This window comes from Oryx dammah, unplaced genomic scaffold, assembly GCF_014754425.2.
Source record: "Oryx dammah isolate SB20612 unplaced genomic scaffold, SCBI_Odam_1.1 HiC_scaffold_18, whole genome shotgun sequence".
Classification (NCBI taxonomy): Eukaryota; Metazoa; Chordata; class Mammalia; order Artiodactyla; family Bovidae; genus Oryx; species Oryx dammah.
Genome location: NW_024070202.1, coordinates 81,249,063 through 81,263,380, shown reverse-complemented (window position 1 = coordinate 81,263,380; position 14,318 = coordinate 81,249,063). Strand labels below are relative to the sequence as shown.

Genomic DNA, 14,318 nt, shown 5'->3' with positions numbered 1-14,318 from the left:
ATAATGTAATTTTTCTCCCATTATTGGTAGTACTAAATTGATATCTTGGTTTAAATGGTCCACACAAAAAAATTCTGGTAAAACTGGATTGAGCACATTTTAAACTGCCATCTAAACTTTTAAAATCAAGGGTTTAAATAGTTGCAAAAGATACAACTTTCAGTGTGTAATTGTAGACACTTTTAAATACAGCAGTTATCTTGTAAATGTATCTAATGGAGTCAAAATACCTTAGCATTTGATATTAATCAATATTCACTTAGAAATGTATGAACAGGCTTTTCAACAACTGGACATCATTGGGTTTTTGTGTGTGTGTATGAACTTACGTTGCTTCTGCAGGTTTTTAATGTAGCATATATTTATGCTTGAAAATATTTTATTGATGACCCTGTTGTACTTCTTTAAAACAGGTATATGTATATATGAGTGGGAATTTAATTTAAACATTTCCTCTGACTACAAAGCATTTTCTTCTTAGTTAATCAGTAGTGTATATTTTAGTTAAAAAAAAAAAAAGAAACTAATAGTAGATTTTATCAGAAATGCAACCATAATGAAATAGACTTGAGATTTTTTTTCAAGTGATTTGCATATCTATTAATTAACGTTACATATTCTAGAATGAGATGTAGTTCCACATTAATGGTAATTTAAAAAATTTTGTAAGTACTCTTTAAAAATAAGCATTTGAGACTGGATGGAGTTTTGTCATATTTAAATCACTGAGTTTTTTGAACTTCTTACATATTATGTCCCCAAGATCACAGTGCTCTGTCATCAAAAATTATTTTAATGACTTTTCAGATGTCAACTTAAGATTCTTTCTCTAATTTTCTTGACAGCAGAGAATTAGAAACCACATGACTTGCAAAAGATTGCTTAACCAGTCATTAATCATTTATTTTTTTTCAAATTTTGAGAGAATAAACCAAAGAACTTTACCAATATTTATTACATGACTTCTTATGCTTTTTACTTTTTATTTGCACTTAGGAAGTCAACATGTAATTTCAGTGCTACTTAACCAATTAATACTTTTGTTAAATTGTATTTCTTATTACATATTAAAAATATATGCTTTTGTCAGAATCTTGAAACTGTAGGTGCATCCCATTTGATTTATGGAAAATATTTGCCACATAACCTAATAGGAAACTCTGTTCATACTGTCAAACACATAACCTAAATTGATTTAATTTTTATCAGAACACACTGGACTATATTTTTCCATTAAAAATAAACATGTTAGTACACATTTTGGTGAACATTCTATTCAACCAGTAATAAATTATGGGATTTATCGTTGTTAGGTACATCATTAAAGCAGTCGGGTTGAAATTATGATGATATTGATCTAATATTTAAATAAAAGGCTATATAAATAGTATAACACATCTCTTTATTATTTTCTTATGGTAATGGTAGTTAAAATTGTAAAATGTGAAGGTGAGAACTATAAAGAAAGGCATTGGTATTCCTTTGGGAAATAGCGTATGTATTAAACTCTTGTTAACAGCTTTTTAGGGATAATCAAATGAGTACGGTATTAAAAATAAATTTCATTAATTTTGCTAGATATCCTGTCAAACTTTTTTAATGTATTTAATGAAATAGTGCACTTTGCTAAAAAGTGGATTAGGCTAGCAGCTAGTCTATAATTTTATTTTTCCTTAAAAGCAAGTAAAAGGCTTTAAACAATTCATAAGATAAATATGATCAACTGTAAATGGAATAAATATTTTGTGATATAATTAAATACAAAATACTTTGAAACTACCTTTCTGAATGATGAAACATGAATATAATGCTTGCTGTGTGAAAGGCGCTGTCCAGGTGCTTACATATGTTAACATACATTTACTTCTACTCCACAAGGTAGATTGTTTTGTTAACTCCATTTTTAAAGATAAGGAAAGTGAGGCACAGAGGTCAAGTTACTTGCCTATGAGACACAGTAAGCAAGTGCCTGAGCCTGTATTTGAACGTTTAGAAAAGAGCACATTAAAAATTTGGTTGTCCTGGAAACATTCCCAGTACATCTAATAGCATCACTAACCTATTACGGGTAATGTTTACCTGTCCTGATTTGTTGAGATCATCCATAACAAATCTCTTACCTTTACACTGTGAAAGGGAACAAAATCCCTTTATAGTGGGTTTCTTTGCTTTATTCTTATGGGACTCTTCTACAAGAGCAATGCATTCTCTGAACATCAGCATGGAAAAAAATAAAATCACTCTAGCCTCCTTAGTACAGTACGGCAGTATGTCTGAATTCAGAATAACCCCAACAGTGGCTAAGGTTACATACCTTATAACACACGTACGTACAGACACACACACACACACACAAATACAGAAAGGAAAGTCTTTGGCAGGTTTATGATGCCTTAAAACTTCCCAATATCAATATTTCAAATTGTCCCTTTGTTTGTTACTCCAGGAGGTTTTTACACGCTGAGGCAATGCATCATAGTAAGATGACTGAGAGGTATGCCTTTGTTTTGTTTTTGGACCTCAGGTGCATAGAGTTGATTTAATCATAATTCTTGTGTCACTCATCATTGGTCCATGCATGGCTCTCTTTTATTCTTTTAGTCACTTAGTTATTTTAAATGATGTTAATAAGCAGCCATGAACTTACTGAATAAAAGCTCGAACCTTGACAATAACTTACTTTACTCATATCGTATCCTCTCCACCATGACCTATCCCCCTTGCCTTCCTCCACTGGAGGTAACCATCATCCCTGTTTTCTTTTGTATATACTTTTTGTTGCCATCTAAATGTACTCATAAAAAGTTACATTTTACAATTTTAGTTGCTTTTAATTTTATGAGTGTCATGCTGTTTGTAATCTTTGGGGAATGACTTTTTTTTTAACTTAATATTATACTGCTAAGATTCGACAATATTGTTGCATATGCCTTTATTTTATAACATGAGATAAAACTGTGAAAGAGGACGTGTGAAAGAACTTTCTGAACATGCAGGCCCTTCTCAAAGATCAGTTTTAGGAAAGCGGACACATGAATATGGAACTTTCAGAACAATTTCAGGTGTACTCCATCAGAAAATATTCTTGTATCCCTAGAGGTAAACATATCCAGGTTGAAGACTAGGTTGGGGCTGCTTAAGGGAATTTATAGATATTCTGGGCAAGTTTATTAACCTTTCCAAGCCTCAATTTTCTTATCTTTAAAATAGATATCATAGTAACTTCCCATTGGATTTTTTATTAGGGTAAGAAGAAAATATAAATCAAATATTTGTGTCTTTTTTAAGCAAAAGTTATTATTCTTCAGTGTTGTGAATTCTGTGAAATTACACAAAAAATTGTTTCAGAATTGTGGATAACTTTGATAGTTGCTAGTTATTCAAAACTCAATGATAAGTATAAGTGATAAGCCTGGATTATAATTTGTTTTTGAAACTCCTCTTTAGCATCAGTTTAATTCTAGAGCATTTGATTATAGAAGCAAATAAGAGAATATCAAAAAGTAAAAAGCTTGTACTAGAAAGTTTTTCACAGACGTTATGTCCTAGTCTCTGCTACTTTTTAATTCTCTATTTTCTGCAAGTGGCATATTTTTCACCTTTTTTTCATGTCCTATTCAGTGTATGATGTACAGTGTGAGAATTGGCTTTAAAAGATTGCACCAAAGATAATAGAAACCTACTTTTATGAACATTTACTCTTTATTAATAGTTTTATTAAGTTATTATTCATTGATTATAGAGAAGCCACAGAAAAACAGTTTGTCTGTATAGGTTTTACCTATACAGACACGTGAATGATTTGTGTTGAAGGAGTTTATAAGACCTGTGTGTGAAATCTTCCAAGAAAACTTGCAGGGGAGTGGGGGTGGCAGCTTTGGTGCTGTATATTAGCATTTTGCTATATATTTGCTGTATATTAGCAAACACTAAGTATTAGCATTTTGTTGTTGTTGTTAAGAGATGCCATTGACAAACAATTTAATACTTTTTTCCCCCAGCCTTCCATTATGGCAAGACTGTCATGAGTTATGGAGTAAAAAGCGAAGACGACAGAAGCAGATGGGCATGACTGATGATGTTTCCACAATTAAAGCCCCCAGAAAGGACTTGTCTCTGGGCCTGGATGACAGCAGAACTAGCACACCTCAGAGTGTGCTGCCGTCTTCACAGCTGAAATCTCAGGGCAACTCGAATGCAGCACCTGGTCAGTAGTACCTCGTGGGTTGGTTTGCTTCACATTGTTTTGTGGTTGCCATTAACCATATTGCTGTAGTGTTAAAGCTCTTGTGGCTAAAAGTTGAGCACTGAATTTGACATTTCCTTATTATTTGATTGTGCTAGTACAGATGTTTCACTGCTATAGCAACATAATATCAAGCAAGATAAGATTAATAGTAATCTCAAGGTAGGATTAATTTATAAACTGTATCAAATTATATATGGTTAGTGATTGGTCAGATTTCTCTACTTTTTCCCTTGGTGCAAGAGTCAGTAGCCCTTTTACTAACACTGTTTTTTGAGGCTCTGTGTTCAGTGTCTGTGGATGTTTCTAAGGAGGAGGAAGAAAGATACAAGAAAACAGCCAGAAATCATACTAAAAGCTCTTTCATACTGTTTATAATGTTCTCAGGTCACTTTTAAAATATTTCCCATTCTATTTACAGAATCTCAAATACTGGAATCTGACATTGTGTCCAAAATGATTTGAAGTATGATAAAGAAGGGTATTTTGAGGAAACCTAAATTTTTTCCTCTGATTCAATCTGTTATAAGAGTAAGCTTTTTTTTATAAGAAACCAGTTTCTTCAGTGTTGTTATAAGTGTTTTTTCTCTTTTAGTTAACAATTAAAAAAAAAAATAGAATCCACTCCCTCATTTTGCTTCAAGAATCCAGAAAACTTTCACTTTAATTTTTTTAATGAAGACAGATAAGATAAGAAATAAATACATTGTGTGTGGTGTTTTATTAAACATGAAAAATAGCCCTAAACTTATTAAGAGATGAGTAAATGTTGACCGATGAGTTAGTTGATTAAAACAGATCTGTGGATCAGATTGAACTTTTGGTGGTTAAGTATGAATAGAGAGTAGACTAGCTGAGAAAGCTTGAGGAAGACTACCTTAATACTTTCTCATGTAATCTTCAAGCTTAGACTTGACCTTGGTCAGACTACATAAAGTATTAATGTTACTTCAAATATGAAAATGAATTACTTGTTTTTCAGAATATTCTTCAGAGTTTCTTGAAATAGTGAATTCCCCTTGTACATGAAAATACTTAATATTTGTAGCTTAGGAGAAAACACCTTTGTTGTACTATCTATATCAAGTTCAATATCATTTCTCTTCATGTTTAAAATAGTAAAACTTGGAGAAAGACAAAAGAGAAGCAACAGAAGTTTTCTTGGTTTGTGTTTGTGTCACTTGTTTTATATACCATCTACTTCTAAAAATAGCTTTGAGATGATTATAAGTAATTTGGATGGTGGTCACTTGTCCCAGGTAACAGTTGTCATGTTTCTTAAGAAAAATACTAGGTCTTTATTTCTACCTCTCTTCGTAGAACTGATGTCCTTATTCCACTGGCAAGCCTAGAGGAATAGAAGATGGTTATTGCACTCTATTTTAGCTGATTAAAAATGAAATCTGGGCTCATTTTGTATTATTTCTTAGCTCTACATGTTTACAACTCTGTTAATGGTAGAGTTTTTTTTTTTTTCTTTCTTCTCTATTCAAACTGTTGCTATTATTTTAGTTTTTTTGAAATAGGAATGAATCTTCTTAGTTCTATTTTTTTTTTACATCATCAGTAAGTTTCATGAACTAAAAATGTCCCTTCTGTAGATGAGATACCATAGTTAAAGGGTACTCTGAGCTCACATGGAGACTGCATCTGCTAGTAGAGAAATGAAAGGGAAAATGAGGAAAACTGGCTCTTATGGGGTAGCAAACAAGCACAATTCCTTACTAATACCTGCAGATCATAAGAACTGGCAAGAATTTGTTTTCAGTTAATCTAAAAAAATACTAAGAAATAATAAATATCTAGAATATGTAAAGAGAATATATTAAAAATAGAATTAATCATCATTTTTTCATCTTAGAATTCTATTAGTCTGTCATCTGTGGTTATAGAAATTGCTTATCAGTATCTGTATTATCACTTAATGTATATAGTATTACATACAGGGCCTTCGTGTTATGTATGACTCAGGTAAGTTTACATAAGAACCTATATAAACCATCACAAGTCTAAATAGAATAATTAGAAAAAGAAAGACGATCTATTTTATAAGTGATGAGTTAATGCCATGTTATATGTAAATGGGCTTCCCTGATGTCTCAGTGGGTAAAGAATCTGCCTGCAGTGCAGGAGACGCAGGAGATGGGTTTGATCTCTACGTAGGGAAGATCCCCTGGAGTCAGAAGTGGCAACTCACTGCAGTATTCTTGCCTGAAAAATCCTATGGACAGAGGAACCCAGTGGGCATCAGTCCAAAGGGTTACAAAAAGTTGGACACAACCGAGTGACTAAGCACACACATACATATGTACATGAGCTCCTAATTTACCCAGAAGGCTTAACTTTAAATAAAAGCATTTGAATAAAAGACATTATTTCAGATAGTCTATAAAATCCAGTTTGAATTTACTACAAAGATAAGGTTAGGTTCTTAAAAAATAAACATTATTTTAGATGAGCAGTATAGAAAATGGTTAAAAGTTCAGACTCCGGAATCAGAATATCTGGGTTCAAATCTCATTTCTGCCACTTACAGAGTTTGTGACCTTAAGCAAGTTATTTAGTCTCTCTGGATGCCAGTTTCTTCTTCAGTTTTGTTTTTTGTTCTTTTTTTTAAAAGTGGGGCCAGTAATTAAGCATGCCTTATATGGTTGTTGTGAGGAATAAAGGATATGCTCAGAGAGTAACCTGAAATTGTAGCTGTCATCATCACAATGCCCATTCACAGGTGCGGTTTCCTGGTCATGTCTATAGTATGGGCTTCTAATGCTGGTCTTGATTTTCCATTTGAAGTATTTACCCTTAAAGATAATTTATTCAAAATGGGCTGCAGTTCTTTTTCTTTTTTGTTTTAACTTATGTGCACTTAACATCTTAAATGTACATGAAATTGAACTAGAATAAGATTCCCTTTTCACAATATTTCTTAAACACTGTCCCACAGATACACATTTTAGTATGGTAATACAGAGGCATTTTGTGGGGAGGGGGAGCTGTGAATTATGGCAATTCTAACCAATACAAATTTTGTTTTAGTAAAAACAGGCCCTGGACAGCAGTTAAACCACAGTGAATTGGCAATTCTGCTAAACCTACTACAGTCTAAAACAAGTGTTAATATGGCTGATTTTGTCCAAGTGTTGAACATTAAGGTAAACTCTGAGACTCAGCAGCAGCTAAATAAAATAAACCTTCCTGCTGGAATTTTGGCAACAGGTGAAAAACAGACAGATCCATCACCACCACAACAGGAGTCTTCGAAACCACTGGGAGGAATTCAGCCTTCTTCTCAGAACATGCAGCCTAAAGTGGAGCCTGATGCGGCCCAGGCGGCTGTGCAGAGCGCATTTGCGGTTCTGTTGACTCAGTTAATAAAGGCTCAGCAGTCAAAACAGAAAGACGTGCTGCTGGAAGAGAGGGAAAATGGGTCGGGACACGAAGCACCATTACAGCTCCGGCCACCTCCAGAACCTAGCACGCCGGCGTCGGGTGAGTGTGCAGACAGCAGACCACGGGCCTGGCTGCTCTCACGCTCTTTTCTTGCTGTTGATGATTATCTGCAATATGTATTGTTTAGCTTTGCTAGCTGATGTCCTGAAAATACTCAGGTTACTGGTTATAGGTTGGTTTCTTGGTCTGTATACTCCTAGGAATTGATTCTTTAATTGTCTGTGGGTAGTAGAACTCATATGAATGCTGTAGATGTTTCTCATGTAATCTATACTAAAAAAGTAATCTTTATAACTGTGATTGACCAGAGCAGAAACTTTACATATATAGTAGCTTTTGTTCAAGCCATAGATAGGTACATTTGAGATGACTTTTAAAAATCAAATACAATAAAATTTTTCTGTCACCATAAACTCAAATGAATGTTAGCACTTAAATATACCTTTTTTCATTTGACTTTTGGGTGGTTTTTGTTTGTTTGAGTGTTTGGTTGGTTGGTTGGTTGGTTGTTTTTTTTTTGCCAGAGATGGAACTTCTTATGCCGTTTAGGAAACATGGAGTATTTTGAAAATTTTGTTCTCCATGGTAACTTTCAACTCTCTTTTTTCCTTTATTTCACTTAGGGCAAGATGACCTGATCCAGCACCAAGATATGAGGCTATTGGAGCTCACACCAGAACCGGACCGTCCTCGTATTCTGCCTCCCGATCAGCGACCTCCTGAACCTCCAGAACCACCGCCAGTCACTGAAGAAGATCTGGATTACCGGACAGAAAACCAGCATGTACCCACCACTAGTTCTTCGTTAACTGACCCTCATGCCGGAGTAAAAGCAGCCCTGTTACAGCTCCTTGCTCAGCATCAGCCCCAGGATGACCCCAAAAGAGAAAGTGGTATTGATTACCAAGCAGGAGATACTTATGTACCTTCTTCAGACTACAAGGACAATTTTGGATCCTCTTCTTTCTCTTCTGCTCCTTATGTTAGCAATGATGGTCTTGGAAGCGCCTCTGCTCCACCATTGGAACGACGTAGCTTCATGGGAAACTCAGATATTCAGTCCTTGGATAACTACAGTACTACTTCATCTCATTCTGGTGGTCCACCTCAGCCTTCTGCCTTTTCCGAGTCATTTCCCAGTTCGGTAGCTGGATACGGAGACATGTACCTCAATACAGGTCCCATGTTGTTTAGTGGAGACAAGGACCATAGATTTGAATATAGCCATGGCCCCATTGCAGTGCTGGCAAACAGCAGTGACCCTTCCACAGGGCCAGAGAGTACTCATCCTTTGCCAGCAAAGATGCACAACTATAACTATGGTGGTAACTTACAGGAAAACCCAGGTGGCCATGGCCTCATGCATGGACAGACCTGGACTTCTCCTGCCCAAGGACCTGGGTATTCTCAAGGATACAGGGGACATATTAGCACGTCAGCTGGCAGAGGTCGAGGCAGAGGGTTACCATACTGAGTATCTGTTTTTCCTCAGGCACATCATTTTTATCTGGAAAGACTTTTCTAGCTGCAATTTAAAGCAGCAATCCAAGAGACTTGAATAATATTAATTCAACAACAGCTTTATTTTTATGTGGAAAAGGGTCTTGCATACAATAGTTTAAAAAAAAAGACAAAAAAAAAAACCTTTGCTTAAATTCATGCTGTTCTAAAACCTAGATCTATTGATTGTACATCTTCACAAATTCTAGTTAACGATTTTATTTTGTATTCTTGCAGTTTTAAGTGGATGCTAATCTTAGGGACATAAAAGTCTTTTATGGCCCTCTTGCAGATCTTCTGAACTATGCACATTTGTGCTTTTTTGTAAGTTTGGACCAACTTTTATGTAACAACCACCCAGCCCCTCCCCCCCTCCAGTTTTACAACAATCAGAAAGGGCACTGATTTATTTGGTATTTTTCTTTTTACAAAGCTACCTTTAGTCAAAGGTCACTGTCAGTCTTTGCACCTGCTTTCAGTGTTATTGTGAAAGGTGTACTTTGTGCTCATTTCAGAAAATAAAACACAACCTTTCTCTTGATGCAACAGTTTTATATAAAAAAAATGGTCAATGTTATTTTTGTTTTATTTTGCAGATTATCATAGCCTAGCAAAATGCATTCAAATGAAATAGTGGGTTTTATATGAAAAATATGGGTGGGGTGGGGAGGGTAAGTAAGTGCCTTAACAGGTAAGCTTAAGGTCTGAAAAAGTAGTTAACCTTTACACCCATTTGTCTTCTAAAGGGAATCAATGTATTGAAGAGGCAGAGGGCTCTCAAGTGTCCAGGGGCTGCCTGTTCAGTTCCTGTTAGGTCCATTCCCTGTACCTGTCACACTTTCTCCTTTTCTTTGGGCTGTGTTACCTTCCAACACCACCTTCTCTTGATAGGGGAGTGAGAGCAGAGAATAAAAGTCCAGCTCCCATCAGCACCTTCTGTTACTTCTGAGAAAAAGTTCTAAAAAGTTTTGTCATTGAAATGGTGGGAAGTAATAGCTAAATGACCATTTTAGAGTATCATTTTCTTTCAGGCTGCCACATTGTCCCTATTTCCTTTTGTCATGGGCAATAGCAAAGAAACAAGGCTTAATAACAATTTGCATAATTCAGTTAATGATCATGGGGGGAGGGGTCGCAAATACCACTTTTTAAATTATATAATTGCCATTCAACACAGTTAACTCTGTTCACTTTACTGGTTAACTAGAAACATTGCCTAGATTGAATTTATTAAAGTAAAAAGAAAAAGTAGTGCAAAAAAACCCTCTTATTCTCTCTCTCACTTTCTGTAAGGTTTACTACAACATCTGCCACACCTAGAGTAACTTTATTTTAGTTCATTTTAGAATGATGGACTAACCCTTATTTAAACTGTAATGGTATCAAGTCTTTTTGTGCACACTCAAACACATGTACCATTATAGTAATCCTAGAAAGGAACCAAAGGTAAATAACCAGTGTTTCCATTAGCACTAAATGCCAATTAACCATTTTGTTTTTTAGTCGTTCTCCTGGTAACTTATTTTTTGATTGGAATCTTAAATTGGAACAACTGTTATTGAATGAATATTGCTCCAGTTCTAAAGTCAGTCTTTTAATCTTGTGCTCTCTATCTGACTTGTGAACGTTCATTTCAAAACAGTATATGGAAAGCATTATAGTTTGGTGACAGTAGGATTATTTTAAAGTGAATAATTTACCATTTTACTGCTATAAAATGAGTTGATGTCAGTTGACCATTTTATCTTTTGATGGAATTTTTTTGTTATTAGAAAGAAATGAATGAAAGAAAATTATTATGCTTTTATTTGAATATTGAATACTAACAACTTAAACTACATTGCAGAAAGTGAAGAAATATTTTGAAATTTAGCAAAATAGCTACAGTATTCAAGTATCTGAAATTTTAATATGGTGAGTCTTAGAGCTTTAGACTTTCCTATAAGTGACCATATCTAAGTTATTAATAGTCACACTTGATAATTCTGCTGACCATAGCAGCTAACCTAAAATTGAAGATATTTATGTGACATGAATAGCCTGTGTTTTAAAAATTAAATATTTTATATAAAATTGAATTGTGTTTGGATAGTTTTTCCTAACATTTCAGTTATATATTTATATTGGGAAAGTGGCTGGGAGGACAAGGAAATTGTTGCTTGAGGTCGAAAATTTGAACTACAGCTCCTGATACTACCCTAAGACAGCATTGATTGTGAGATACACTAGTTAGGAAAAATGTTGCCAATTAAACACAACTCAAGGCTAAGATATTCCCCAAGTTCAGAGATGTTTTTATATGGAAGAAGGCTTCTTAAAATTGATGAAATACGGTAGTAAAAATCTTAATACCTTCTTCGGTATCATCTAATACTTCAGTAAATTTGGATTAATGAAAAGAGCAGGGCTATGAAATCAATTCTTTGTGTTATAACTGCAGTAATCAGTATTCTTGAGTGAAACTGAAGAAGCATAAAATATTTTGGGGAAGAAACAGGTAAGTCAGATTGCAAATGAGATGAAAATATAAAAAATTGACCTACTAAAAGAAGAAAATATTTCCCATGTGAAATTCCATTATGTATTTCTTGATACAGCAGCTTTTTCTGCATGTAACTCAGTATGTTTCCCAAGTCTTCAATCCATTATTTTTTGGAGAGCCCCGGTCATCCATGAAATTTTAAAAGACTCATGTTAGGGGTTTATTGATTAATAGTTTGTGGAATGTGAATTAGGATAGGGCTTTAGCTATGATTCAGAGCTTAACTCTATGTAAATATTCAGTGCCTACCAAGTGCCAGGTACTATTCTACTTGGGGTACATCAATCAACATGAAAGGCTTTAAATAATACTTCTGGTGGACTGATAGTGAGCAGGAATATTAAAAATCGAAGTAGTATTTGCAGCTCTTCAGCTGTATCTAAATTACACATAAGTGAAAGTAAAGAAAATGTGTCTGTGTCAAATTTTGAAGTCAAATTTGAATAGAGACAAAGTTCTGGAAAAATTGAACAATTGGAAATTCAGTGATAAAAGCAAAATTTAAATTGGATCTGACTAGTTTGCAGCTCAATTGGTAGGAAGTATCAAGATTTCTTAAGAAAAATAGAAGATAAATGGCCTAAATACTTCCAAACTAATCTTTCTGGTATTTCTGAGTTAAGGTTTTTTTGTATTTGGTATGAACTTAATCCAATTTTAGATGATTTTTCTCCCTAGGCTCCCTTACCTGGCCCCTGCCTTTCTTTTTAGGTAAAGCTGAAATATGAGATTTGAATAAAGATTCAGTGATTCCCTGGGTTTATGATTTTGATATTTTAAAAGTCTGAATAGGATGTCCCCAAAGTCTAAAATCTGGTCCATTTCTTTACAGCTAAGAAAAATAAGATTTAGATGGATTACCAGGGTTGTTCTTAGCTATATCTAAATTCTCTAGTAAATGCTTCTTAATGAGAAAATTAACTGTTAAAATGCTTTTGTTAAAATAATTAAATTTAAAATACTGAACAACTAGTTTAACAGATGACTTTAAAAAGTCAAAAAAAGGCCTCAGAAAAAAATAGGCAAATAAAATTTTAGAAAACATAGGAGCCTATAGAGACAGTTTATTTCATACATGGATAGTCTTTAGAAGGAAGGTTCCTCATTTTCTTTTTTAAGAGAATAGTTATCTAACAATTAGATAGTAAGACTAAATATTTAAACTTATTTTCTGTTTGTAGGAGGAAGATCGGTATCAGCAGACCTGCAAAATTGCTTTTAAATTCTTTCAAGTTTGTAATTAAACTGTTTCTAGTGTAATTAAAACTAAGAGCCATTAAGAAAAAAGCTGTCAGGGGATCCAGTTGAAGGTGGGGAAAACAAAATTATTGGAAAGAACTTGCTCTTTGAATTATGTAGAATAACATTTTGTGGGTTTTATTCCTTTCACCATATCAAATGTCCCATTAAAAAAGAATTTTCTAATTGAAATACCACATTGAAAATGAGGCTCTGTAGTGAATCACTTTATATTTTTTTCACAATTCAGTTAATTTGTTGTCAAGGTGTGGTTTTTTTGCAAGAATTTTTAGTAAAGTCTCGTAACTCCTAAATCCAGTGTGTTTAATATAAGCCATTTGTTTAACAAAAAAGACTGTATTTGATAGTCTGTAAATAAACTGCCCTAAAAATCCAGGCTATTTTTATCCTTGTTTTCTTCTTGCCTCATATACAGAATAGACTCAGAAATATGCTGATCTGATGTGAAGAATATACCATTTGTTATAACTGTTGTGTCATGTTTTACAGACAATACTTTAAACCTGGAACCCTTATTTTTTTCCTTCTTATATATTTACATATTCAAAAATGTAGGAACACATACAGAGATAACCACTACTAATATTTTCTCTTTGATGGGTAACTTTTAAAACAATGGGATTATACTTCCCATAGCTTTGTAATTATTTTCATTTAATATTTTGTGAAGATCCATCTTTGTCAGTAATTCATCTGCTCTCTTTTAGTGATTATAAATTACTCCTTTATAGAATAACCATAACTTAATTCCTCATTGCTAGACACAAAATATTTCTAACTTTTCTGTTACAAATAACAACGTGAGGGAAAATCTACGTAAGTAGAAGCACAAATATAATTTCCTTGGAGTTGCTGGTATGCGTTGTACACATCTAAACTTCTGCCATGTCTACATTGCCCTCAGGAAAGGTTGGCAAGTTTTACATTCCTGTTACTTTCCTTTTCCACTTAGCTATGCTGGGTATTTAAAAATTTTGAATCATTGCCAGTTTGACAGGTGAGAAGTCATTTTCATTTACTATTCATATTTTTAGTTATTAGGCATTTCTGCCTGTAGCTTGGAAGAGCTTTTTATATAAAGAGGGTAGCCTTTGTAAACTGTAACCTTAAAAATACTGTGTGGTGTATCTTGATAAAGAAAAATTTATTAATTATATGTAGTCAAGTCTATTCCTCTTTTCCTTTTGGTTTCTTCTTAGAAAAGTTTATCCTAGTCCAAGGTTATTTTACTTTTTACACAATTTTATTTTACTGTTTGGTTTTCTGCTTTTTTGCTTAATTCTAAACTGTTCTTGTTAAATTGTTAAAAATCTTGTGAGG

General features: G+C 33.8%; 2 protein-coding genes across 3 annotated transcripts in view; one reads left to right on the top strand and one right to left on the bottom strand.

Annotated features, from left to right (window-relative positions):
* CDK13 (cyclin dependent kinase 13) overlaps nucleotides 1-13,373 on the top strand; it is a 127,961-nt gene extending 114,588 nt beyond the window's left edge. Inside the window, exons 12-14 of one of the 2 annotated variants that reach the window (XM_040259488.1) lie at nucleotides 4,002-4,207; nucleotides 7,283-7,735; nucleotides 8,320-13,373. In XM_040259488.1, coding sequence (XP_040115422.1) covers nucleotides 4,002-4,207; nucleotides 7,283-7,735; nucleotides 8,320-9,170 — 1,510 coding nt within the window. In that variant the 3' untranslated portion in view covers nucleotides 9,171-13,373. The remainder of the gene's footprint in view (nucleotides 1-4,001; nucleotides 4,208-7,282; nucleotides 7,736-8,319) is intronic. The other variant, XM_040259489.1, reaches the window with a different exon arrangement.
* LOC120877257 (M-phase specific PLK1 interacting protein) overlaps nucleotides 1-14,318 on the bottom strand; it is a 55,650-nt gene that overhangs the window by 20,511 nt on the left and 20,821 nt on the right. The gene's annotated exons all lie outside the window — the stretch shown is intronic.